The sequence below is a fragment of the Drosophila willistoni genome (assembly GCF_018902025.1).
Source record: "Drosophila willistoni isolate 14030-0811.24 chromosome 2L unlocalized genomic scaffold, UCI_dwil_1.1 Seg139, whole genome shotgun sequence".
Classification (NCBI taxonomy): Eukaryota; Metazoa; Arthropoda; class Insecta; order Diptera; family Drosophilidae; genus Drosophila; species Drosophila willistoni.
The window spans coordinates 1,885,003-1,912,037 of NW_025814046.1; the positions used below are offsets into that span (position 1 = coordinate 1,885,003).

At 32.7% G+C, this 27,035-nt stretch overlaps 6 protein-coding genes and 2 long non-coding RNA genes across 8 annotated transcripts; all 8 read left to right on the forward strand.

Annotated features, from left to right (window-relative positions):
- Positions 1 to 1,300: 1,300 nt before the first annotated feature.
- On the forward strand, positions 1,301 to 1,735 carry LOC124459797. The gene is made up of 3 exons (XR_006953806.1): positions 1,301 to 1,445; positions 1,510 to 1,595; positions 1,677 to 1,735. It is a non-coding gene; the product is annotated as an uncharacterized LOC124459797 (long non-coding RNA).
- A 5,477-nt stretch (positions 1,736 to 7,212) lies between these two features.
- On the forward strand, positions 7,213 to 7,488 carry LOC111519102. The gene is made up of 2 exons (XR_002724244.2): positions 7,213 to 7,293; positions 7,358 to 7,488. It is a non-coding gene; the product is annotated as an uncharacterized LOC111519102 (long non-coding RNA).
- A 532-nt stretch (positions 7,489 to 8,020) lies between these two features.
- On the forward strand, positions 8,021 to 8,812 carry LOC124459821. Its single transcript, XM_047009538.1, has 4 exons — positions 8,021 to 8,229; positions 8,283 to 8,365; positions 8,435 to 8,582; positions 8,674 to 8,812. The coding sequence occupies exons 1-4, from the start codon at positions 8,049 to 8,051 to the stop codon at positions 8,760 to 8,762; spliced, it is 501 nt and encodes a 166-aa protein (XP_046865494.1). The 5' UTR covers positions 8,021 to 8,048; the 3' UTR covers positions 8,763 to 8,812.
- Positions 8,813 to 10,232: 1,420 nt separating this feature from the next.
- Positions 10,233 to 10,639, forward strand: LOC6638503 (diptericin A). The gene is made up of 2 exons (XM_002061450.1): positions 10,233 to 10,349; positions 10,418 to 10,639. Exons 1-2 carry the CDS (start codon positions 10,233 to 10,235, stop codon positions 10,637 to 10,639), a joined length of 339 nt encoding a protein of 112 aa, XP_002061486.1.
- A 2,234-nt stretch (positions 10,640 to 12,873) lies between these two features.
- On the forward strand, positions 12,874 to 13,854 carry LOC111518850. The gene is made up of 4 exons (XM_023176813.2): positions 12,874 to 13,083; positions 13,152 to 13,234; positions 13,301 to 13,451; positions 13,529 to 13,854. Exons 1-4 carry the CDS (start codon positions 12,909 to 12,911, stop codon positions 13,615 to 13,617), a joined length of 498 nt encoding a protein of 165 aa, XP_023032581.2. The 5' UTR covers positions 12,874 to 12,908; the 3' UTR covers positions 13,618 to 13,854.
- A 6,253-nt stretch (positions 13,855 to 20,107) lies between these two features.
- On the forward strand, positions 20,108 to 20,898 carry LOC111518853. Its single transcript, XM_023176818.2, has 3 exons — positions 20,108 to 20,418; positions 20,479 to 20,561; positions 20,634 to 20,898. The coding sequence occupies exons 1-3, from the start codon at positions 20,280 to 20,282 to the stop codon at positions 20,856 to 20,858; spliced, it is 447 nt and encodes a 148-aa protein (XP_023032586.1). The 5' UTR covers positions 20,108 to 20,279; the 3' UTR covers positions 20,859 to 20,898.
- A 1,321-nt stretch (positions 20,899 to 22,219) lies between these two features.
- On the forward strand, positions 22,220 to 23,004 carry LOC111518854. Its single transcript, XM_023176823.2, has 4 exons — positions 22,220 to 22,434; positions 22,508 to 22,581; positions 22,648 to 22,792; positions 22,853 to 23,004. The coding sequence occupies exons 1-4, from the start codon at positions 22,287 to 22,289 to the stop codon at positions 22,939 to 22,941; spliced, it is 456 nt and encodes a 151-aa protein (XP_023032591.2). The 5' UTR covers positions 22,220 to 22,286; the 3' UTR covers positions 22,942 to 23,004.
- Positions 23,005 to 23,720: 716 nt separating this feature from the next.
- LOC6638502 lies at positions 23,721 to 25,508 on the forward strand. The gene is made up of 4 exons (XM_002061449.2): positions 23,721 to 23,905; positions 23,960 to 24,042; positions 24,104 to 24,257; positions 25,419 to 25,508. Exons 1-4 carry the CDS (start codon positions 23,731 to 23,733, stop codon positions 25,505 to 25,507), a joined length of 501 nt encoding a protein of 166 aa, XP_002061485.1. The 5' UTR covers positions 23,721 to 23,730; the 3' UTR covers position 25,508.
- Positions 25,509 to 27,035: the final 1,527 nt, after the last annotated feature.

Consider the following 27,035-nt stretch of genomic DNA (forward strand, 5'->3'; position numbering starts at 1 on the left):
GAAGAGTTCATTTTTACCGATTTTCAATAACTATTGATTTTATAAATTCAGGATTTTTATATCTCAAATTTTGTGTATATTATTTTTTGAATTTTTTTATAATTATAGGTAAGATCCTCGACATACTACTTCGAAAATCTGCTATATGTATTTAAAAAAGAAAAAAAAAACATATATACACTGCGCGTCATTAGCTTTAGAACTTATCCTATAACGACCAGAAAAAAACGTGCATATAATATCATTTACCTTTGCATCTTCAACGCCAAATTAAAAAATCATTTTGTTTTTGAAAAGATTTGCAAAGCATCTGTCTGATTAAATAAAATAAATTCGATAAATTCTTTATCGATGTATAAAAAATCGCTGTTCTCTTGGCGATGTTTCTCGATGTTGTTGATGTCAATGTTTAGCGATGTATCGATGTTTCACCAAAACATCGGTTTTTGTTTGTCACTTATCAAATTTTGTTATATAATTAAATGAAGCTTTCTTTAAAAAGCCCTTTTAAACCTTACTTAAGTTATAACATAAGGTGCATATCTTTTGGATTGACAACAAAGATAAAGTAAAATCTTAACAGATAAAATAAATTAAATAAGCCCAAATCAGGTAAACGAAATTTTATTTCGGAAAGTAAAGCCCATAAATGCTTTATCAAATAGTTGTTGAAAGCTAAGGCTAACAATAAGAAAAGAGAGACCTGCGGGTTTTAATATTTTATTAATAAATACCTTATTTATTTAACATTCATTTTAAATACTATTATGAGAACTTTTGATTATTAAAAAACAGTGATATTTATTAATTCATCAAAACATCGATGCATCGAGACATTAGCCCGATGTTTTAAAACACCATCGGTTATTAACATTGAAACCATCGATGAACATAGACATCGATGTTTTTATTGAAATTTACATCACTAGTTTCAAATCCCGACACAGAGAACGGTCTCAAAACTTTATAGAATTTAAACGCGTAGGTCGAACTTTTTATTGCCTTATTGAGATCAGTTTTAATAATATAAAAAAATCTTACAAAATTATTAGCGACTTGAAAACCCACAACACTACAAGAGTATATGAACATCGGCGCAAATTTAGCTTCTTTATCAACTTATGATAATCATATTCCGTCCCTGAAGTATCCAAAAAAAAAAAGCTTCGCAGTGTCTAAATTTATCAAAATTATAATTTGTCGGAAAATTTTTATTCATTTGCTTCCCGTTTCAGAACGAACTCATTCCTAGTTTACCGATTGAAAGAGAACTACGTCCAATTTGGAAATCTTGTGAACTTGAAAATCGTGAAAAATGTTACAACGTCTTTTCTTCTTGCAAATCCATACGGGCGGCAAAGTTATTGGTTGGCTTTGGAGTATATTATCGTTCTTGGCAATAGCACTTCTTTTGAATAGTTTAGTAAAAAGAAGCCACCCTGATGGTAATTACAAAATTGAAAACGGTTGTTTTGTATTTATAATATTTTATTTCATTTTATTTGTTAGTTATTTTTTGTGTGATGACCCTTTGTTTGTCTCTTTTTCTGTTTCTACTCATTGCGTCAATTCTGCTCATAGTAGGCATAAAGAAGGTAAAACTAATATATAAGCATGGGCAGTGAAAACAAATTCTAAATAAACATACATACATATAAATTGGTTTTTTTTTTCAGAATTCGCACGTGTTGCTGTTGCCCTGGCTAATTTCATTTGTGTGTTTCTTAGTTGTCAACTACCTTATTATCGTAATTGGGTTATTTGATATTATAAGACATCGCGCTATACATTTAGGCGATTGTGTTGGGGAGGTTGTCTTTTGTCTAATCTTGGGTAAGATCTTTGAATTTAAGAAAATATCGTAATTTCCTCATCCAAAGAAACGTTTTAAAATGTTCTGTTTTCTTTCAGTCTTGTCCATCTACATGTACTATGGAATATACTCGCTCTACAGACATTTAAAGAGTATTCCAGTTTCTACCACCGACCCAGAGACATCGTTGTCAAAATAAGAAACCAAACCCTGTCCAATAAATATTATTATCAGAATGCTATGTAAACGTAATAAAACTTAAAGAGCTTGAATTATTAAATAAAATAAAACACGAAGTTTAATTTCGACGTCAAGGATCATGTTTTTTAATATAATCGTAAGATATCTTTATTTGATAATTGTTTAGATGTAAGTGTTCAAGAGATAAACATTTTGGTCAATCTTGTTCTATTTGAGCTTTTAAAATTTTCCTTTTTAGTTACTACAAATTTAGACTCACTCTTGGTTTTATTCGCCCCGCTTAATTTAGAAAAGGTTTGATTTAAAAATCTCAACTTTCAAATACCTCAAATGTTTGTAACTGAGAAAATGAGATCTTTCCGACCCCATAAACCATAATTGAGTTCTCAGTAAAACAAAAACAATAAAACATATAGCTGACATGAAAACAAATTATCGAAAATGTTACAATAGAAAAATCTTACTTATCTACAATTTTCTTATAAATAAAAAAATCTTAGAAAATACAAAATATGCATGTATAAAGCGAAACTAATTAAAGTAAACTTATTGAGAGAAATAACGATTTTACAATGTCTCGCACTGTAATTCTTTAGCTTCTTTCTCGTCATCACCCTATAATAATCCCATTCCATCCCTGAAATATTTTTGTCATCTGTCTATCCCCAAAAAAAAAAAAAAAGCTTTGCAGTGTCTAAATTTATCAAAACTATAATTTGTCGGAAAATTTAACTCAGTTGCTTCCCGTTTCATTCCTATTCTACCAACTGAAAGAGAACTACGTCCAAAAAACTTTTGAACTTAAAAATCGTCGAAAATGCTAGAACGTATTTTCTTCATGCCTATCCATAAGGGTGGCAAAGTTATTGGTTGGCTTTGGAGTGTTTTATCGTTCCTGGCGATAGCTGTACTTGTGGCAAGTTTTGCAATTGATATGGAGGGGATTGGTAATGAGATAATTGATAATTGCTTTTGCATTTATGATATATTATTATTGCACTTTATATGTTAGAATCTCCTCTGTTATGGAGCATCTTGATGGCCTATTTTCCGCTTCTATTCATTGGTTCGGTCCTGCTCATAGTAGGCATACAAAAGGTAAAGATAATATAAATATCTGCTTAGTGTGAACTAATTTAATATATATAAATCTTTTCTTTTATAGAATTCGCACGTGTTGCTGTTGCCCTGGCTAATTTCTTTTACGGTGTTCTTAGTAACCAATTACATTTGCATCGTATATACCTTTTCTTTTTTTATATCAAATGGCTATGAACTATTTGAACTTTATGAACTGGTTGGCTTTTCTCTACTTATGGGTAAGATTCGTGAATTTAAATTGATATCGGGATTCCTTATCTCAATGAAGCAACGATTTTTTTTTTTCATTCAATCAAAACAACACACATATTGAAATGATCTATTTTTTCAGCTGTTGGTGTCTACATGTACTATGGAATATTTTCACTCTACAAACAATTTCAGCGTGTTATAGTGGCTACCAGCGAGCCAAAGACTTCTCAGCCAACATATGTCTAATATAATAATGGGTCTAACTGATTGATATTTATTAAATTCTTGTCCAATTTCATTTAAATAAATTAAACATTCTACATAATATACCGATTTTGGGTTTTTGATTCATTGACATTCTTAAACATTTTACATTCAAGATATCTTTTGATCATTGTAGATAATGTGGAAAATGATGATGATTTTTTCTATAAATAAATAAAATAAATTTCGTAAAAGTTACTAAATTTAATGTACTCTAAATGTTTTATATTGTCAAAGGTGTTTTAAGATTTTAAAGGGCTTAATTATCTAAACGAAACCTGACTAAATAAGTTATCTCAATTTCAGTTTGGTATTAGAAAAAGAGCACTCATAGATAGATTAAGTGAAATTGGTAGAGGAGTCTTAGTTTGGTTTGCCTTGGAGAATGACCTTACCCGTAAAATACCTATGAGAGTTTGAGCAATGTCAAATGCTGACCAATCGACATCATCGAGTGGCCACTTTGACACACTCAGACAAGGTACGTGATCCCAGTGCAGATGCCAGTCGATAGATAGTTACAGTCATAGTCACACACACCAACAAAGATACACACACACGGACACACACACAGAAGTCTTGGCATACAATTTCAATACAATATTTGAAATAATTGGCTACAAATCGTCATTACGATGCTGCATCGGCATCTAGGCAGCCTAGGCCACAAATTGCAGTTGGAAACTTTGCCGCAATCGTACTAGACACATTTCTTCGTTGTTGTTGTTGTTGTTGTTGTTTGCTGGTGATGTTGCTGCTGTTGACCTACGACACCATCATGTGCCTGTTTCTGTTTCTATTTCTGGTTGCTGCAGTCATCTCTTTGCCTCTATCTTTGGCTCTGCCTCAAACCATCCTGTCAAGTTTCTATTTTTTTTTTGTTTTTTTTTGGTTTGTGTGGCGAGTGAAACTGGAAATTAGTTACTATTGATACTGATAGCAACTGCAACTGCAGTTTTTCCTCTATTCTCTTCTCATTTTTGTAATGCGTTACGGTAAATAGTCATTTTTTTTATTGCTGTTAAGATCGAAAAAACCAAAAAAATATAAATGGTTATCCAAAAAGGTTTTGGGCTAATAGAGCCACTTTGGGTCAGCGAACCAATTAGCTGAACTTGCCAACTAAACCAATCCTAGCATAGGCCCATATATCAGTTAACAAAATGCGGGCTTAGCCCCTCATTCTTATTAGTTGGGGGCTCGGCCAGGTGCAAAGAACTCAATCAGTGCAAAAAAAATAAAACAATTGCCTCTGTTAATGGGCAAAACGTGATTCTGAGGCCAATTTGCATGGCATGGCGACAACTCACAACAACAGTTTACCTTCATTAGTTCAATAGACATTTGGTATTTTTTTGTTGTTTTTGCTTAACTGATTTGAACAGTTTTCACAATTTCCAACATTTGATGCCAATTGATATTGAATTTAATTCAATAAATACAACATTTATTTATTTAATCAGGTAAGCAATTTGTTCTAGAGATGATAGAGGAGTCAATAAAACAAATTATATGCTTCGAGAATTAAATTGTTTATCAGTTAGATCAATAAACAAATATTTTTTAGGCATCTTGTTTCGTTTTTTCGCCTACTAGTTGTAATTCTCAACTAGTTTTAGCATTGTCAGAGTCATATCTGCATAGAAAGAAGGTTTATTGTTAATTGATTAGCTTTTATGCTTATTACTTAAACTACTTGGAAGAGTAAACATATGAAATATAAAACTAAAAATAGGATGATTTAATACTTAAATTAAGGCTTGCGATTCTTAACATTAAACTAACTTTGCTGTTAGCTAAAGAGTTTTGAATTTCTTAGAATTTGTTTTAAATATTTATAACTCAATTTGTTTTTCATTATCTAAAATGACATTAGCCACATTGATTAACTTCCGGTTTTCATATGTTTTCAATGTAGGTTACATGTCACGCTTTCATCTCTAACTTCCCTCTCAATTTAAGCACTCAGTCAGTCAGTCAGTCGATTTTTAGCGCTGAATTCGCATAGGTCACGTGTTTCATGTGGCGCTGGCTCAAAATATCAGCAATTGAACTATAGACATTTTCGGCCAAATGCAGTAAGCCAACAAAATGCCGCGAAATGCTTTTCGGGGATAACCGCTTGAAGAGTATTTTATTTTGTTGCCGTTTTTGGTGTTGCAGTTGTAGTCGCATCTTAAGTTAAGTAAATGTCAAATGCAAATGCAAAAAGGCCAAATCTCTGGGATGTTGCCACCTGCTAACTTTTGCACTTTGCATGGCCAATTTCTTTTTCTTCTTCTCTCTCTGCCTCTCTTTCTCTCTCTTGATGCCTTTTGTTGTTGTCAGTCATAATTAATTCGCTTAAGTTGACTAACTTGACAAAATTTCCAAAACTCTCTTCATACTTTCCACCTTCATTAAAAAGCCATTAGAGACTCACCTGAGAGCAGGGCAAAGTGTGGTTCTAGCCAAAAAAAAAAAAAAAAAACTTTGACCAAATGCAACAGATACATCTTTTCAGTGAGTTGATGTTGGCTTGAATCTAGTCTTTGTACACTTTCCCATCTCTCTCTCTCTCTTTGTGTGTTTCTGTTGGCTGCGTGGGAAATGCCGTCGTCGATCGTCACGATCCAATGGATGTACGTTCCTTTTGTGTTGTTCATCTGCAACTCCTCAAGTACATGCAAAAAGGCAAGTTGATTTTTATCGCAATTGTTTTGGCCTGGCCTGTAACTTTTTCTCCTAGCTCTCTCTATATATCTGTCTTTGTTGTTGTTGTTAAAGCCTTTTGTTTTTTATTTAAACTGATTTGCCACTTGACAAATGAGCGCTGACTGCCACATATGCAATTTAGTAGACGACCCCAACAATTTGTGAGGCAAATTGCAAAGGGGGAAAAGTCAAAAGCAAATGGAACCAACAAACCATTGGATAGAAGGGATGGGTTGGGGTGGAGGGCAAGTACTTTGGCTTTGACAATTTGTGCATTGATTTAGAAAATGTCTGCCAAAATGGCCAAGAAATGGAGCAGCAGCAGCATATGAAAATGACATGGAAAATTGGAGAGAGCAGCAGCAGCAGCATCACACAACAGACAAAAGAAAATTGCCCAGAAATTGGCGGCTATCAAAATACAAAATAAAAATGCAAAAAACAAAAGGGGAAAAACAAAAGCAAATGCTGCAAGAAAAGACATTTCAGAGCAGAACGAAAATTTTTGCATTCAGCTTGCAAAACAAAAAAAACAAACCAAAATCATAGTTTGACCTTCATTGTTGCTGCTTCTAACATTTAAATTTGTTTTAGTTTTTTGTTTTTTTGGTCGTACCGATTTCAACACAAAACGTGCCAAATTTTAGCTGCTAGTAGTAGTTGCTCGTGCAACAAATTTAATACAGTTCAAGTGAGGCAGCATTATTATCAGTGCTTGGGGCTCGGGTGCTTGGCTGCTTGGGGCTTGGCCTGACCCCAACTGACTTTGACTTGGCCCAGCGGGTGTCTGGTGAAGGGCAGACGAATCATAGCTTATCTCCCTCTTGCTCTCTCTCCCTCTCTCTCTCTCTCTAAACTAAGCGGCACTGATAAGCATAACATTTAGAATTTATTACAACTCAAACACTTAAAGTCGACATTGAATTTTTAGACGCTTCGAAATGTTTGCCGTAATTAGACTTATTTTTATTTTGTATTTAATCGCTCTAACTAGAGTACGTTCTATATCAAATATTAACTGGCAGCAAGTAAGTATAAATAAATTAAAGAAATTATTTAAAAATAATTAAATAAATTTGAATTAATTTTTAGACACCAGAAGCTGATCCCACCATATTTGAGTATCATCCTTTTCCAGACTCAACAACAGACATAATTGATAATCAATGAGAGACTTTAATGATTTTCGTTAAAAATGAAATAAACAACTTACTACAATTGGATTTATAAATTGTCTCCTATAAATGTCACAAAAGTTGTTTATAATGTCTATTGCATACTTTTAAGGGTCCAAATTTTCACCTATTCACATAGAGTATCGAAATGCTCTTGCTCACATAAAAAATGTAAACAAAGTGAGTTTGTTTGAGTGGGAAGAAGCTTTCTAATGATGATGTCAACAAGTTGAACATTTGCTAATGTTTGCAGGAGGCTAAAGCTTCAGGACTTTCACTTTCACTCATCGGGAATATTTTCGTCAAAATTTGGATGACGTAAGCCTTAGAGTCCCGCCATAAAAAAAGGTGAAAAACTAGTCAAATTTAGGGTGAAAATTTCATTCACCTAAACATATAATTTTCCTGTATTATTTGATTTAATTGTTACTTTCTTAAATGTTTTTGTGATTTTCGGCAATATTTGATTTCTACACGGATATTCCTTTGACATAAACAAAGAAAGAAAGCTTTGTAATTGTTAGAAAGCTTTTTCTTTCCGAAACAGCCAACTTTGTTTATACTTTTTGTAGTAGTATCTCAGTTGTTGAACCGGAAAAACATTGATAATGTTGAAAAAAGTATTCTGCATGCGTCTCCATACGGCCGGAAGGGTCATTGGCTGGCTTGGGATTATTGGATCAATAATGGCTTATATCGAGGTGATTGTCTTAATGCGTAAAATTGATATAATGGGAACAAATCTCACTGGTGGCCAATTAAGAACAGAGACCAACAAATACATCATAGGTAAGACAAAGCATTGGCCATTACAGAAAAGTTAATACTCATATTGTTTATAGATAATGACGCTGATTGCATACTTTTGGCTATCAACTCCGTCTATCTTGTTTGCTCGATTCTTCTCATAGTGGGCACTAGGAAGGTACAGACTAGATAGTATATAACTGATATAAAACTATGTTTGCTAATTGTTTTCCTATTTACTATATAGAATCGTCATAAGTTATTACTACCATGGATAATCATCTGGGGAATTACCTTAGCACTTGCTATTTTTATAAGCATATTTCGACTATGTGTAGTCTTATCGGAGAGTGATTTTGAGTCTGTAACTCTGATAGGTTCTATTCCATTTACAGGTGAGTACTTTTTAAAGCTTTAAATTTCATTCGAAAACTGTAAAACAATTAGAACAAAATCATTTACACTTTACTTCTTTCTATTACTCAGCCCTAGCCATCTACGTACACTATGGAATAATCTCGCTCTACAAACATATTCAGACTAATAGGGGCGAAGAGGGCTTCTGGCAGGCATAAAAAGAGGTCATCCCAGAGTCACAATAAAACAAATATTGAAATTAAGGAAACTTGGCCAATATTGATCTAGAACAATGCATTTAAAAAATTGTGTATGTCTGTCCAACTCAGACAACAATCAATCATAAGAATTAATTTAGTACAAATTAAAATATATATAATATAAGAATAATAATAAAAGTAGTTATTAAGCTTACGACATAATGGAGAATTTTGTTTGATCGTTTTTAAATCCTGACTTCACATTTGTATGACTGTTGTATGACTCTCATTTGCAGTTGAGGCAAATGTTGTTAATCCAATACCAATATCAATTTTGACGCATGTAGGTAAATCTAAAAATAAAAAAGATTTTTCTGTAAAAACTTTATTTCTAATAAAACTTTTCTACAGATGCCATGTAAAATGGTGGTTGGATCCAAAATTAATCCAAGTTGTGTTTAATAACGCTATTCGGTGTGTTGTATCCCATGATAATTGCCCTACCCTCTCTTAATTAACAAAATTTTATTCATTTTTCCAACCACGTAATTTCTAGTTGTGGAATTACGTCATTTCCGTGTCGAGGTGGGCTTTCGTAGCTTTCAGTTAAGGATAGGTCAGGAATTATTGTTAAGTTGTTTCTGTTTGTTTATATGAGTGTATGAAGGAAAAAGGTATGGCACTAAAAAAGTGGTAGAGTGTGGAAAACCATGGAAAAGTGTTAACAAAAAGTTTTAGTTTAGACTAAATAAGAGACTAGAGCAAGTTGATTATTGGTCTAAACCATAATAGAAGTGAATATTTAAGTCTTGTGCTTTACTTGCTGTATGAACTGATATACATACATATAACAACAGCAAACTTAAAACTATTAATAGCTTGGGAACATTGTAAAACTACTGAAATAGTAAATTATAACTAATTGAGCTTTATTGCCATTCTTCCTTTGTCTGCATAGAAAAATGTATGCCTTTTTCTTTATCCGCGTAGAAAGGATTTTTATACGCTTCTTAAAATAATAGAATGTTGGCATGCCACATGCCATAAGGAATATTCAACTAACAATAAAAACTGTTTCATCATTCCGAAAAGTATAAACAAATATGGCTCATGAAGAAATTAACAGCGCTTGAGAACTGTCAAGTAAAGGGGCTAAATATAGGAAGAGAACCAAAGAGAAGAGAAACCAAATATCAATGACGACATTGACAATACTTTTTCATGAGTTGATAACGAGAAGAGACTTATATAAGCAAATGTCTGAATTAGTTTCTGTCGAAATATAAAGCGATTCCTTATAAATATAGTGAACTATTTATGGTCACTGGTCATTTTGGTCACATTGTCTGTGACCTGTTATACTTTCGTGTCTCAATTGATAACGCTTATAAATGTTCGGTTACTTTGTACAACTATGTATATAAAGCTTGGCTTCTTTCAATTGTCGAAATAGTCTCAATTACTGAATTCAACTATACACATCTTACTATGCAGTTCACTTTCCTTAGTTTGCTAATTCTTGGATTGGCATGTGCCCTTACTGCGGCCTATCCTCAGCCATATCCTGACCATGATATTGTGGTCACTAATCCAGAACCCTTTTCGGTAAGAACAAGAAAGAGAAGGAAGTTTAAAATGTAATTAAATTTCAATTTTTTATTCTTTCTTTTTAGTATTCGCCAGATTTCGAACCTCGTGTTCGCCGCCAATTGCAGTTGCAGGGCGGAGGCGGTGGCAGTCCTCGTCAGGGTTTCGAGTTGAGTTTGCAAGGACGTGCCCCCGTTTGGCGGAGCAATAATGGACGCCATCAACTGGATGCCACTGGTTTATATGCTCATCATTTGCGCGGACCTTATGGCAACAGGCGACATCAATGGGGAGCAGGAGCACAATAACTTAATTAAATTAATTTTTGATTTTTTTATTGTTTTCGGTATTTGATTTGGAAGAAACTAAAATACTGTAAATTAGCTTGAAACAGAACGTAAATAAACGTTGAAACATAACAATAAACGCGTGTGTTTTTTTTGTGACATTGTGCCGAAATGTATTGTGTGTGACCTGCTTTCTTGGTATTAATAAAAAACATGATGATTTCTTTGTATTCGATTGATCAAAGAGCTGGAAATACAAGTGATTTGAATAGGTCTCACATGCAAAGCCCAAAATGTAACGTATGCGTCACGTTGGTCGTTGTCAAATTTCTTGTCCTTTTTTAAGTATTGTAATTTGATTAATAAAACTGCAAAAAAAAAACTTTGCTTGTGTGGTTGACCAATTTCTGATTTCAAGAATATCCTATTTTATTTTGGGACAGCTCTCTTGTTAAAATTTCAGATTTTGTTGGCATTTTCTTAATAGAAATGTAATGTTTTCCTAAGAAAGAACAAAAACACTTGAATATTTTTCTAAAGTGCTTACATCTAGTAAGACTTAGATAAAAAAAACTATTATTATTTCGTAGTTCAGACATATTGGAAAAAAATATTCTGAAAATTTCAATTCAATACAGATATTATTTTTGAAGTTACGCTCACAATTGTTTCGGCGATTCTGATGAAAACTATTACCTTGTTTTTTCAAAACTGTATTTGAAGACGGTGAAGAAGATTTCTCGAAAACAGCTCAAGCAATTGGTCTGAAATGTTTACACAGGCTTAGAATTTAAAAAAGCAGATATTAATACTCATTGTTCAATATTTTAAAGAAATCCGTAGTTTTACATAATTTTGAACATTTTTGGATAAGGTTAAAATTAATAGTAGAGCTACTAATGAAAATATGGAATGTGATATATTCTTTAACTGGAATATATACAAAAGGTAATCCAGAATCATCATGCTGCTTATCCTTTTCTATGCTTAGAAAATTGTGGAATATTTACCAACAAAAATATTGAAAAATGTCTTTAATTAATTTATTATTAATTTAATGTATAATTTTTTTATACATTGAGGGACAAGATTGTCAGCATATCACATCGTGTTGCTCGCTTTACTTATATGCCAAAGTTGTTTTATGTTAAAGCCCACGAGCCACGAAATTGTATCGACGACATGGGAGCTATATAGAAATATTTTTGAGAAGATGTGGTTTGAGAAGCTTTCTGGAAAATAGAAATTGTGATGATGTCAGCTGTTGCTTATCTTTACACATCCAGTGGCTCGGATGTAAGAAAGGTACAAAGCTTCACCACCTTCATTTGCAGTCACTTCAGGACTATATGTGTGAAAATCTGGATTACGTAAGCGCAGAGTCAATAAACTATTAAATAAGTAAGTCGTCCTGCCGACTTAAGTTTACCATGCACCAAATATTTTAATTTATAATAACAAATACAAGTTTTTTTTTAAAAAATTCAGTTTACATGCTCGCTCACTCACATATACATAACTTGGCTATTTTTAGTCCAATTTTTATCAAATTTAATATGTTGCTGGATATTAAAATTAAATTTAGGTGTGCCAAATTTAATTGCATAAGATAGAAAATTAGGGAAGTAATCGGGAAGTAATAAGGAAGTTTTTAAATATCGTGGGCTTAATGGATTTTTACTCAAACAAAATTTGCGTGTTAAGCGAGTGTAAATACCAAATCAATATCGCTAGAATAGACTTTAAGAAAAAAAATTTTGTTAAAATTGAGAGAGTGAAAAGAGGCGTGGTATAAATTTCAAATAAACTTTATCGCTGTACATACTACACGAGTCTAAACACCAAATTTGGTGCTTCTGGCTCCAGGCTAAATGGACTCGGCTTTTGATGATGATCGAGAATAAATCAACTTTATGGTTACATACATTTTGCCAACTTTAATATACCATTTCAACCTAAGGGAGCATGGTATAAAAATTGGTTTAAAATAAGCAAAAACTATTTGGTTTTGTGTGCAAAATTTCATACAAATTTCATTTTTTTGTTTCATCCTATTCAATTTAAGCGTTGCTCTCTCTCTCTCCGAAAGAATATCTGTGAGAATTGGCAATATTCGATTGATACATATATATGTATATGTATATGTATCTACGCAAATTCTTCTGACAGATACAAAGAAAGCTTTGTAGAAGCAAAAGCTTTGTCTCCATGAAACAGCCAAGCTGCATATATTTTTAGTACTCTTTCAGTTTGCGTCGGAATATAATCATTGCCAAAAAAATATAAAAAAATGAAAATGTTAGAGAAATTATGTTGCATGCGGCTACCTACGGCCGGCAAAGTGCTTGGCTGGTTGGGAGTCATTGCAGCTATCTTGGGTTATATACGGATTGTGTTATTGATGAACGGAACTGAAGTTACCGTGGTTGTTGGAGACACTATACAGAAGCAATATGTGCAGATAGGTAAGGGCAAAGCAGTTGCAATTCCCAAAAAGTTCGGTGTGTTGTATGTATATATAATTATTTTCCAGATGCTGTGACCGGAAGCATTGCTTTGGTTATAAATTCTTTGAATTTACTTATCTCCGTTCTACTCTTATTGGGCATCCAAAAGGTATAGCATCATCACTTAATCTCAAATGAATATGTTATTATATTGAATCGCTTTAATTCCATATAGAATCGTCATGGCTTAGTATTGCCGTGGTTGATATTCAACGGTTTCGTTTTGGCACTTTGCGCAATTGCCTTTGTACTCGCGATAATAGGATTCTTCGCATCAGGCGATTCTACCTTACTGGCACTTTTATTGGGCTATTCTCTTGGTTTGGGTGAGTTGTGCTGAATGAAATATATTACATTCTTTTCTAAACTTAAATCAAATTACATTAATTACTTCTATGCTTAGCCCTGGGAATCTATATCTACCACGGAATACTCTCGCTTTACTACTACTTAAAGGAAAACGGTGGCCCTCAGGGTTCTTGGCCGGCTTAGATATCAGAATACACTGCAGATCCATAAATATATTAACTACGCCAAAAGAACAAAAAAAAAATATCCACTTGTGCATTTAAACATTCAACTTTTTTATCTTTGCTACTTAATCGTACTGGACAATATGCATAAATATTTTAAAAACAAGTATGTTTTGCATTTAATGCATTTATAAATTTGACATAATTATTTTCGCTATATTATTATAAGGAAAATTTGAAAATATGCATAAATGTTGTTTATTATGATATGTGTGTGTGTGTATTAAAAGTTTTTCAAACTCAGGGAAAAATAAAAATAAAATAAATGATTCCAACTGTACATTTTCTTGTTTTATATATTAATAGAATTAAAACGTTTTTTTTTTTTTGTTGCATTTTATAGAATTACGTCATCGGAAATAAGGTGGGGCCTTTCAAGCTTTCAAGGTTCTTTGGTTAAGGGCAGGTCGGAAATTTCTGTGTGTGTGTGTATATGTTTTGTGGAAGAATGATGCGTTTTAACCAGCTGGAAATCGGTTAAGCTCTTAGTGTTTCGAAATCGGTGAAATTATCGATGTTTTTCATGAGTATTGTAAGCGCTTCGATTACTGCTTTTTCACAAAGGGCATCATTACCTATAAACTATAAAAAAGGGCAGGTCAGTTTTATGAGTGATTCCATGACAGCCTGTTGCTATGTTGGAGCCACACTGTCTATGAAACCATCCATGAGCATAGAGAAATACATGGCAATGGAATCGAATGAAATGCGATTATTCAATTAACGAATTTCCAGCTGGGTTTCTTAAAAGCGCAAAATGTTTGGAATTATTCTTTGAAGTACAGGCGAATCGGCGAATATGATGTCACAATGTTTGATACACAAAAAAAGGCATTTAGGCGGCATCAATATGGAGCTTTCTGATAGACGCTGTGAAATTGAAAGCTCTTCTTTAATATATATGGGAAGAGCTAAGCAAACTCATTGAAATCAGCCTAACAGCTAAACGAATCATTTCGAAACGTAAACCGGTTTCAATTTTAAACCCTCTAAGAATTTTAAAGGCTATCCATATTGCAATGTATTTATTTAACAAACAAAGCAGACAAAATTCCCAATTGGCTATCAGAAATTGTCTTCTGTTGACCTTTAGTTTTCTCGCTAAAAAGTCGACCGATTTTAATTTCCGTTGCAGTCTTAAACATTGAGTTTCTCTATGAAGTAAGAAACAGAAAGGAACATATTTCTATTTGATAATTAATGGCAAATGTCTTTACTCTTGAATACTCCCATGTTTGTCCTATTTGTAAACATTGCACGAAGACAACGCTTCGTAATAAGACAGAATGAAAAAAAACACAGACGGAAACATTATTTACTAACCACGGTGGTTTCGCTTGTATTAACTTTCTCAGGTGGAGTTAAACCATTGCCAAATTTTTACTTTTCCCTTCGCTTAAGTCAACTTTGGAATGTTAATATAGGAAAGTCGGAAAGATCCATTCCCACTAATGTAAATTTATTATGAATCACAACATAAATTCTATGCTATATCTAACAAGCCGTTTTCTGAAAACTTAATTTCTATTTGTCGTTCTCAAATTTAATTCCTTTCCTGCAAATTGCATTTGATGCATTTTACAAATGAATTAAACTAATTTTTTTTTATTACAATTTCTTTTTACAACAATCTTACAATTAAATGCAAACAAAACATAACTACATATCAGTATTTCTTGTTTTTTTCTAAACATTTTATTCTCAGTCTATCTCCATCTGTCTCCATCGTCCCTTACAAACCTGTTAAGGCTACTCGTGAGCAGAGATATTCGTTGCCTCAATAAATTGAATTTCCCGTCGAATGAGATATTATTAATCAAAATTGGACAAATATTGGAATAAAAGTAAGAAATAGTTTCTAGACTGTAGATTATCGTCTATTAAATGTTTATGGGAAATCAATAAAGAAATATCTATTGTCTCGAATTAGGTAATTGTCCATCAGTGTCCTTTAGTTTCATTAATTAATTAAGTGAAAGCTTTCCAAAATATCGCCCAAGAGAAGGCGGGACTTCTACAAAACTATTAATATCTTAAAATAGTGTTCAGTTAAACCATGCATATACCCAACACAAAATATATTTGTTTTCTTTTTATTTCAGAGTTTCTGCATGCCGCTTACTAAAGCTGTTAATATTACAGGTTGTTGGGAATCTTTTCTTATCGTCTTTCCGCACATTAGTGTTTCCGGATTACTAAAAGGAGTAAAAAAAAAAATGGGAGGAACAAAGTGGTCATTTAACAGAGCTAACATCTTTGGGTAAGAAAAAATTTATTCATTATAAATTTATGCACGTTGCGCATATTTTTTAAATGTCTTTACATCACTTTATGTTTAATATTGAGAGAGCATTTAAAGCGCTATTGATTCATTTTTCATTTTTTTGAGTGGGTGACAAGGGTTTCGATTTGGGTTTGTAATTGCTAATTGTTTTTAGCTGATTAGGCGTTATCAAACTCTTGGGATTTTGAGGGAAGTATTTGCTTTTGTTTATAGTATGTTTTGTATATTCTTAAAAGCAGCAGATGTTTACTGAAATCGACACTTTGTATTGCTGGTGCCCTATTTATTTCTGTGATTGCTTTATTCATTTTCTTCATTACTAGCAGAATTGAAATTATTTTTTATTGAAATTTCTGAATGTAAATTGTAAATAATTGATTTCGGCTTTCGGTTTATTAAAGAGATACATGATTCACTTGCTTTAAAATTCCAAATTTTGTTTCGTGAAAAATTAACACCCAACTACTTTAACTGCCTAAAACTTCTTATTCGCCAAGCCTCGTCCAAGAATCTCTTCAATCTTTGCTAAATGAAAATGAAAATCTTTGGACTTCTTCTACATCCTCGAGTATATATGTATATTGAAAGCTTTGAAATATCAGAGGAACAAAGCTGTGTGTTGCTCTTTGTTTTATTTACATTGCAACATTTCAAAATGTTGACAAACGATAAACAACAAACGACGTATGAAAGCTTAAGCCCTGGTGATCTCAGTGCCGGATTAATCCATTTAGTTCTCAAGATTTTAACGCAGGATAAAAAGACATTATTTTAAATACATGAATATTTAAAACACTCAAACTTTTTTGTATGTATGTTTGTGTCTCACTTTAAAAAAATCGCTTTAAATTAATGATTCAACTATAAATTTCTTTTGAAAATTGGTTTAAAATTAACAAAGTTACACAGTTACAAGTTAGCAACATACGATCATATATCAGAGGCTCAAGGCTATGTGTTGCTTGTTGTTCTGCAGAACGACATACGATAAGCAACAAGCTCGCTTTTAAAAATTTAAACCCTGGTGTTCTCGCATAAGTTCTTATTTGTTTGAGTCACATCGGTCATATGCCATTAAATTTTTAACCAGTCTCAACATTGAACTCAAATCCATCGGATCTGTCTCAAAACTAAATTCAGTTGACAATTTTGTTTGGAAAAAATTGAAGATGTTGCAAAGTTGCTGCTTTATGAGTCTCCATACGGGTGGAAAGGTCGTTGGCGGGCTAGGAGTTGTTGGAGGAATCATTTCCTACATAATTACGATTTGCGTAATGGGCAGTCCAAATAACACGGCTGAATATGGTCGTTCATGTAAAGCAACACAATTTCAATTTTATTTCTGTTTGTCTCAAATGTAAATTTATTTGTTAGTCGTTGCGACTGGATGCTCTTTGTTGGTTGTAATTTTTGTGCATTTAATTTGCTCGGCTCTTCTCATTGTCGGCGCCAATATGGTATGAAGCAAACAAATGACTGAGATAAAACTGTGATTCTTAATTGCTTTTTAATTTTGCCTACAGAACCGTCCTGGATTTCTGTTACCGTGGTTGATCTGGAAAGGAATTTTCTTAACATCACTAATAATTTTACTATTCGATGAAATTTGTAAGAGTACAGTTCCGCCCAGACCCTTCTTTGCCGCTGTTCTATATTTGGAACTGAGTATTTACATTTACTATGGAATACTCTCACTCTACAAACTTATCAACGATACCGATGGCCGAGCTGGACATTTTCAAGCATAAGGATGTAGAACTTATTCATGCAAAATTAAACAAATTTTTTTTTTTTGTTCTTGAATAATGCATTAAAAATATTTGATTAAGAATCAATTAAATATATATATTAATAATATGTGTATTTTGTGTTTGTGTGTTTATCAAAAAAGTTATTTTATTAACCTTTCGCCCTTATTTCCGTTTTTATTTCAGTGACTAGAATGTTAAATACTATTTCCCTCTAATTGTAAAATGGAACGCTTATCTTATATACCCAAACTCTTGGAATTTGCTGATAAATGAGACCAATTTTTTTATTGCTCTCTTGCTTTTTTAAGAACAGGAAGCAAAAATACACTATGTATTTTAAAAAATCTCGAAAAAAAAATTTTTTTGAAGTGGAAGTGGAATATACAAAGCAACAAAAACTCACGTAAATTCTCGTTGCGTTAATTTAGAGCCGTGTTAACTTAAGCCGTGTCGTACATATTGTATAAACTAGCCATTTTTTCAGCTATTCATATTTTAGTTAGGGGCAAAATATTTGTTCTATCATTTTATCTAAAAACACAAATCCATGCATAAGAAAACATGCCACATATAATGAAATGGTATACTTATTTTGTAAGATAGCGAAATAATACAGTCAGTCTTGTACCTTTGTTAGTTGTAGGATAATCTAAAATGAATTCGTTTTTTGCCTAATCGTTTCTAGGGAAGCTATATAATTTGCGTTCATTCCAGCAATGCTTGAACTAAAAGTCAGCACTACAGTTCTAGCACATTAGAGGAATTTTGATTCACAGCACAGCTAATCGTTTCTAGGGAAGCTATATAATTTGCGTTCATTCCAGCAATGCTTGAACTAAAAGTCAGCACTACAGTTCTAGCACATTAGAGGAATTTTGTTTTGTTCCAGTGAGATGTCGAGTGCAGCTTTTGAGTCACAACTGCCGAACTCTTAAGCTGAACAAATATGCTGAGCATTAGTATTTACTTATAGTTATATATTTAGATTTAGATTCATATTCCCATTTATCTACTTAGATTTTGTTTGTTCGATCGATGACTACCCCTGACGAGGAGTAAGAACAAGATGGAACCAACATCATAATTTATATTTACATAAGTACGTCATTCAGGTGTTTGGGAATCTTTTCTTATCCTTCTGCCGCACAGTGTTTCCCTATTACTGAAAGGAGTTTAACAGATTTAACAGAGCTAACGTTCTTGAGTAAGAGAACAAATTTATAATTTCAACTTTTTCATTATATATTTATCCACCTTGCGCATATTTTTTAAATGTCTTTACATCACATTATGTTTAATATTGAGACAGCATTTAAAGCGCTACGTGCGAGACACAACAAACCTCTTCATTCAGCAGCTCAAGCCTCAATGACCTCTCGTTTCAATAACTGACGGAATATGATGCATTCTTTTTACCCATATCTTTATTTTATTAGAGTCATCCAGATAAGATAATAACATTTTAGAATTACTCAATGTTTTTCAAAGAAATTGGAAGGACTCCCTTCTTATTGCTAATCAACATTAATTTTTATTGAAATTTCTGAACGTAAATTGTAAATAATTGATTTCGGCTTTCGGTTTATTAAAGAGATACATAATTCATTTGCTTTAAAATTCCAAATTTTGTTTCGTGAAAAATTAAAACCGAACTACTTTAACTGCCTAAAACTTCTTATTCGCTCAGCCTCGTCCAAGAATCTCTTCAATCTTTGCTAAATGAAGCTAAATGAGACTTCTTCTACATCCTCGAGTATATATGTAAAATGGAAGCTTTGAAATATCAGGGGAACAAAGCTGTGTGTTGCTCTTTGTTTTATTTACATTGCAACATTTCAAAATGTTGACAAACGATAAACAACAAACAACGTATGAAAGCTTAAGCCCTGGTGATCTCAGTGCCGGATTAATCCATTTAGTTCTCAAGATTTTACCGCAGAATAAAAGGACATTATTTTAAATACATGAATATTTAAAACACTCAAACTTTTTTGTATGTATGTTTGTGTCTCACTTTACAAAAAATCGCTTTAAATTAATGATTCAACTATAAATTTCTTTTGAAAATTGGTTAAAAATTAACAAATTAACACACCAACAATGTTTTTAAGAATTTTTTAAAATTTATTTTGGTCAATTTACCAATTTAATTAAATGAATTAACCAGATTTTTTGCTCCTAATTGCTAATCCTGCTTTATGACTAAACCGGCACTGAACAAAAATCGGCATCGGAAAAAAGCACCCAATGATTCTTTGTTAGCAACATACGATCATACATATATCAGAGGCTCAAGGCTGTGTGTTGCTTGTCGTTCTGCAGAAATTGCATTGCAAAATGTTGACAGACGATAAGCAACAAGATCCCTTAAAACCCTGGTGTTCTCGCATAAGTTCTCATTCGTTTGAGTGACATCGGTCATATTCCATTAGATTTTTAATCAGTCTCAACATTGAATTCAAGTCCATCGGATCTGTCTCAAAACTAAATTCAGTTGACAATTTTGTGTGCAAACTTAATTGTATCAAAAATTTAAGGAATTAAACTCTTTGACCTTTTAAGCGAAAAGTTTCGAAACAATACAAGATGTTGCAATGCTGCTGCTTCATGCGTCTCCATACGGGTGGAAAGGTCCTTGGCTGGCTAGGAGTTGTTGGAGGAATCCTTTCTTTCATAAGCGTAATTTACTTAATGGCGAGTGGAACTAAAACGGCTGGTCATTCATGTAAAGCAACGCATTTTCAATTTTATTTCTTTTTGTGTCAAATGTAAAATTATTTTTTAGTTGTTGCGACTGGATGGTTTTTGATGGTTGTAATTTGTGCGATTTTAATTTGCTCGATTCTTCTCATTGTCGGCGCCAGTAAGGTATAAAGCAAACAAATGACTGATTGTGAGATAAAACTGTAATTATCAATTGCTTATTAATTTTGTCTACAGAACCGTCCTGAATTTCTGTTACCGTGGCTGATCTCGAACGGAATTTTTTTAGCCATATCTATAATTTCACTATTCGTTAAATTGTGTATGGGTATAATTCCGGCCGAATCCTTCTTTGGCTCTATGCTAGGTTTAGCCCTGAATATTTACTTTTACTATGGAATACTCTCACTCTACAAACTTATCAAGGATACCGATGGCCGAGCTGGACATTTTCAAGCATAAGGATGTAGAAATTATTCATGCAAAATTTAAAAAAAATTTTTTTTGTTTTGTTCTTGAATAATGCATTAAAAATATGAATTGAATATATATATTAATAATATGTGTATTTTGTGTTTGTGCGTTTATCAAAAAAGTTATTTTATTAACCTTTCGCCCATATTTCCGTTTTTATTTCATTGACTAGCATGTTAAATATTTCCCTCTAATTGTAAAACGGAACGCTTATCTTATATACCCAAACTCTTGGAATTTGTTGATAAATGAGACCAATTTTTTTATTGCTCTCTTGCTTTTTAAAGAACAGGAAGCAAAAATACACTATTTTAAGACATCTTGAAAAAAAAACTTCGAAGTGGAAGTGTAATATACATATCAACAAAAACATTGAAATGAACATCCAAATGTTGTTTCTCACGTAAATTCGTTAATTTAAAGCCGTGTTAACTTAAGCCGTGTCGTACATATTGTATAAACATTTTTTCAGCTATTCATATTTTAGTTAGGGGCAAAAAGTTTTTTCTATCATTTTATCTAGAAAGACAAATGCATGCCTAAGAAAGCATGCCACGTTGTATAATAATCTAAAAGCAATTCGTTATTTTGCCTAATCGTTTCTAGGGAAGTTATATAATTTGCGTTCATTCCAGCAATGCTTAACCTAAAAGTCAGCACTATAGCTCTAGCACATTAGAGGAATTTTGTTTTGGTCCAGTGAGACGTCGATGTATCAAGTTTCATATTTAATTGTCGAGTGCAGCTTTTGAGTCACAACTGCCGAACTCTTAAGCTGAACAAATATGCTGAGCATTAATGTTTACTTGTACTTAGATTTAGATTCATATTCCCATTTATCTACTTAGGTTTTGTTTGTTTGATCGCTGACTACCCCTGACGAGGGTTCACAAGATGTAAACAACATCATAATTTATATGTAAGTACTTTAATTCTCAAAAAATAACAACCAGACGAATGGTCTTACTTTGGCCTTCCATTGTTGCTTGTTAAAATAGCGAAAGCGATTCAATTCACTTTGATGTAGAGCCACCAAATTTCCTTTTCTAAGGTGAGCCAAATCAACCACTGCCAATTATACCATTAAGTCCTGTGATCAATAATAGAACTTAAGTTGATAATTATATCAATACATGATAGTATGGCATACGTAATATATTTACATACTTCACATAGTTGGATATCCTATCTTCAATTAATGCCAATTTCTATTACCAAGATCAATCTTCAAACTTAAGTTGGCAGCTCCATAAGAACAGAATTGCCACAAGGCTGAAAAATCAATTTAATGGTCACACTAAATTAAATAAATTTCACTTGCCGCTTAAATCAGTCTTAAAAATTATTGCGCCAGGTCAACGTTGCGCTAAATTCCTAATCTATAATTTTAAAAAAGAAAGTGTAAACTAATCCGAAATGTTAAATGGCCTGTTTTGCATGCGCCTTCATACGGCTGGAAAGGTCGTTGGTTGGCTACAGATTTCAGGTTCAATACTGGGAATTATTTATCTGTCGATAATCCTATCTGTGCATCCCCCTCCTAGAAATGCTGAGCCGGAACTAAGTAAGGCAAAAAATATTTATTCTTATCAAATTCTTCATCCAATAATTGCTGTTGTGTTTTATATAAATTTTAGTTATTGGCGTATTATTCACTGCACTCTCAATCCATTTTCTTTTCGCTGTCCTGCTGATAGTGGGCACTCATAAGGTAAGGATCAGATAAGCTATAGCAAGCTTTTCGTTGGGTTTTAATAAATGACCACATTTCTTTTAGAACCGTCATTCATTGCTGCTGCCTTGGCTGATCTTAAACGGTATTGGTGTAGCGATGGGTATCATTAATTTAATATTCCAAACAGCATTCCGACCACTGACAGCAAAATATATGCCCATTATAGCTGTGAATGCTGTAATCGCAAGTAAACTACTTAAAACATCGGCGTCATACAAACAAATGCTCTTACTTTCTATCCTTTCAGCTCTTAACATATACATTTACTATGGCATATACTCGCTATATAAACACATTCAAGCTACTAGGAATCAGGAGCGATCTTCTTTAAAATAAGGGATGCATCAGACTAGTTGGAATAATGTTATTTAAAGCATTTCCATTGTATTTCATAAAAATTAATGAGTAAAACAAATTCTGTTTCATACAGTATAAATTTTGGTTATTGGCTTATCACGAAAAGATGCGACTGTGTTGTTTGATTTAATCGAAAGGGCGACCCCCCTAGCCAAAAGATAATCACAATCACAATTGATCACCCTAGAGAGTATGCGAGAACATTCTCTCTCAAGACGACAGTTTTAAAAGTACAGTATATGCCAGCTATAATGATACTCAAGCAGTACTGCTTCTTTATCAGCGGAATATCGTCATGATCGGCATCTACTGTACATATATTTAGTTGTCCACCGTTGCGTATGCGTAATTTCAATAAGAACATGCATGTCTGCACAACATATCTGATAAATTATATCCTCGGCATAAGTTGTGTCTAAATGCTAGTAATAATAACGTAGCTCTGGGCTAAATCTAGCATAGATCTATAGGTTCTTTATAAATCCACAACATATTGGTCTCCGATCAGATTTATTGAATAAATTTGAAAGCCATTGAAATAATCTGCTTATATCAGATGAGATTTAAACAAATTTAACTATGCCGTTTAACAGTCAATGAACCTAATGAAACTTTCAGATAATCAGTTTCTTATCTCGATAGTGTTAGTGTTAGTGTGATTAAAAGCTTCACAGTAACAAAAAGTTCTCGCTCGTTGGTTATTAAATTAAACATTTGGCACCAAAATGAATTCAGTTGTCCATTAGAGTGAAGTGAAAACCAGGCAAAATGTTGGAGCGACTTATTTTCTTGCGTATCCGTATAGCCGGATTGGCCATTGGTTGGTTAGGATGTCTTTTCTCATTTGTGATGATGGTCCGCATAGGCATAGCTCTGGCATATGGTGATCCCATTGCAGACCATTTTGTGGTCACCTTTACGCCTGAGGAAAAAGTACATATGGGTAAGTAGAGAAATATGATGCAAATTGATTAATTAATTTAATATTTAATTTCAGATCATGTAATTGGGAGCATTGGCTTGGTATTCTTTGCCTTGAATATTCTTTGGTCTGGCTTGCTGATAGCTGGCATTATGAAGGTTTGAAAGAATTTTATAACCAAATTACAAATTTATGACAGTTTTCTGTTTTATTTTGCAGAATCGTCATCTAATGCTCTTGCCCTGGTTGATTAAATATGGCATTGCCCTGGTGGTTTTTATAAGCTACAACTTACATCGTGTGAATAGATTCATTGAGTTACAGGGATCAATCGATATGTTGGCATCACTGACACGCTGTGGCGTAGGCATAGGTAAGTTACCTCCGATTCGTCAGTGTTCTTTCCATGCTAATTTACGACTGCCTCAAAAATGAAATTAAGATAAGGGTACTATCAAAATTTCTAATCGTTTACTAATGGCTCTCAGTCTAGATTAGACACAATTTTACCGCTTATCGCTTAACTACATAATTTTATGTTAATATTGCAGACATGTCAAGTTGATAAGCAAATAAGTTTATTACCACCCAGAAATGTGCGCTCTGGCATGAACGACAATTTTTTAAGGGTGGACTTTTAAAAAAACTAAACAATCTTTTGATTTCTTGACCTATGCCAATGCTGAGTTCTAGTCCGATATTCCATAAAATGATGAAGCAGTGCCTTATTAAACATTTAGCTGGATAAGCAAACGCTCCGGGTCACGCAGAAACGTTTGATCACTTAAAGGATGATTTATCCTTTATCCATTTCACAAAACACAGTCCGAGCAAAATTTAATTCAAAAATTCAGAACAAAACCTAAAGACTTTGTGAATCTGTAATTTTTGAACCGATTTTCAAAAGTGATATCTTATTTTAGTGCTTTGAAATTCAATTTTAAATTGAAATTGTTGTCTTTTTATTTATAAAGTTATCTCTCCAAGCAAGACAAAATATTCAAAAAATCGTTTATTTCATGCAGCTCTGATTTAGTGCATTTTTGTAGTGTTAACAAATTCAAACTTTTATTTTAAAGTTATATTTTCAAACTGCATTCAAGAACTTAATTTTTTGCCAATTTTCGCAAATACATAAATATAAATATACGTAGGTACATACGAATTTTCGATTTAATTGATATATGTAGAATAGGTTAACCAGGTTAACCAAGAAATATTCTTTCTAATCGTTTGTTAGTTATATACAATTTTTCACACATGGAAAGTGATTTTATAATTTTCTGTAAACTTATAATTTTGTCATTTTAAAACAACACCCAAGTTCCTAGTTCGTCTAGGACTTCCAAACCAATACGTATCCTGAAACTGAAACTGATCAAATTTCGATATTCAAGAATGATTTCTGTACAAAAAAATCGATTGCCCACCTCAAATAACCTGTTTCCGTCACCAAAATTATGAGCTAGAAACCACCATAATCTAACCCTTAAATCTAATATGAACCAACTAAACTCTTAACTCCTTTTTTCAGTTCTCTGCATCTATATTTACTACGGAATGTTCTCCCTCTATAAGGATATACAGAAAGTCCGATACCAAGTTGTTCCTGTGAGGAAATGAAGTCAATTTACTAAATTATTCCATACATAAAGCTGCAGCTTGATTAATTTATTTCATTTCTCATTTACAAAATATTCATTAGTTTTTAAACTTTCAGTTATAAAATGAAAAACTAAACATGTTAATAGTCATAATTTTATTTTTAACTGATCTACCACCAAGTGTTTTCTTTTAACTATACAGAGTTTAAAAAAGTTTAAAAAGGAATTTATCGGCCTAATGAAATATTTATGATATGATATGGTCACTCGATCTTTATAAACAAAAGCATTCAACAGAGAAAGATGACGCTTTCTTCTACAAGTTGCACACTTCTGAACAAAATTTATATACCCTTTGTGCAAGAGTATAACACTAATCTTTTTGACAATTATGATTATCAAAAATGTTTATATATGGTTACCCTGAAAAGCTTTACAGATGCTCGCATTCATCAGAGAGGCCTCTCTAAGCAAACATAAAAGCTTATTAGGCTTAGAATCCAGCTCGAATAAAGACCACGTAGCGTACATAATATTAATTAAACAAGATTATTTAAACAAAAAACATTTTAGGCGACTAAAAAATACCTTCTTCGACTAGAAACCAGATATATTTAGTTAGCGTCTGAGTGGTCTAAGAGTATCGAAAATGTTGAAGCGTCTGTTTGGGATGCGTCTCCATAAGGCCGGCAAGGTCATTGGTTGGTTAGGATCTTTTGTCTCATTCCTAGCGATCATGGTTCTATTAATAGCTTATGGAAATCCTCATGTGATTGCAAATATCTGGGTTGTACTAGATCTTCCACAAGAGCTTATTTATATAGGTATGTCGATTAGATGGTAGTGGTAAGTTTGTTATCCGCGTTTTTATTTCCGCATTTCTATTTCAGTGGTCCCAGCTGCGGTGTGTGTTTTTATATTTTGCATATTGAACATATTTTGGTCGATCATGCTCATTGTGGGTACGACAAAGGTAATGATTAAATATAGATATTAATATAGTACAATTTTAAAATGAATCTTTGTTTTCGTTTGTAGAACCGTTACATATTACTGACCCCCTGGCTGGTTGGATTTGGGTTTGTCCTAATGCTTATGATAAGTTTTAATTTTCTTGCTTTTTGTATGATAATTTCGCATGGACTGACAAGTGAGATCTTTATGCTGATAGTGTCTAGCTTAGTCATGGGTAAGATAATAGTTAATACACTAGACAATTTAACATTTTTTATGATAATGCTTTTATTTATTTTTAATAGGATTGATCGGCTACATATACTTTGGCATATTCTCACTTTTTATGCATATAAAAGTTAGCAACGACCAATTCGAAATTTAAACAGCCCTTATGAGACTCGAATATTGCATTTTGAATTGCTTAAATGTTTTATTTCTATGAATTAGTTTATTAAACGTACATGATTCCATAACATGTATGTATGTATGTATACATTGTTAATCAGGTTCAATTATCAAATTAAAGCAAAACACATTATTAAAGACTTAAGACATATCCAAACTCCAGAAGTTCACAAAAAAAATCTTTT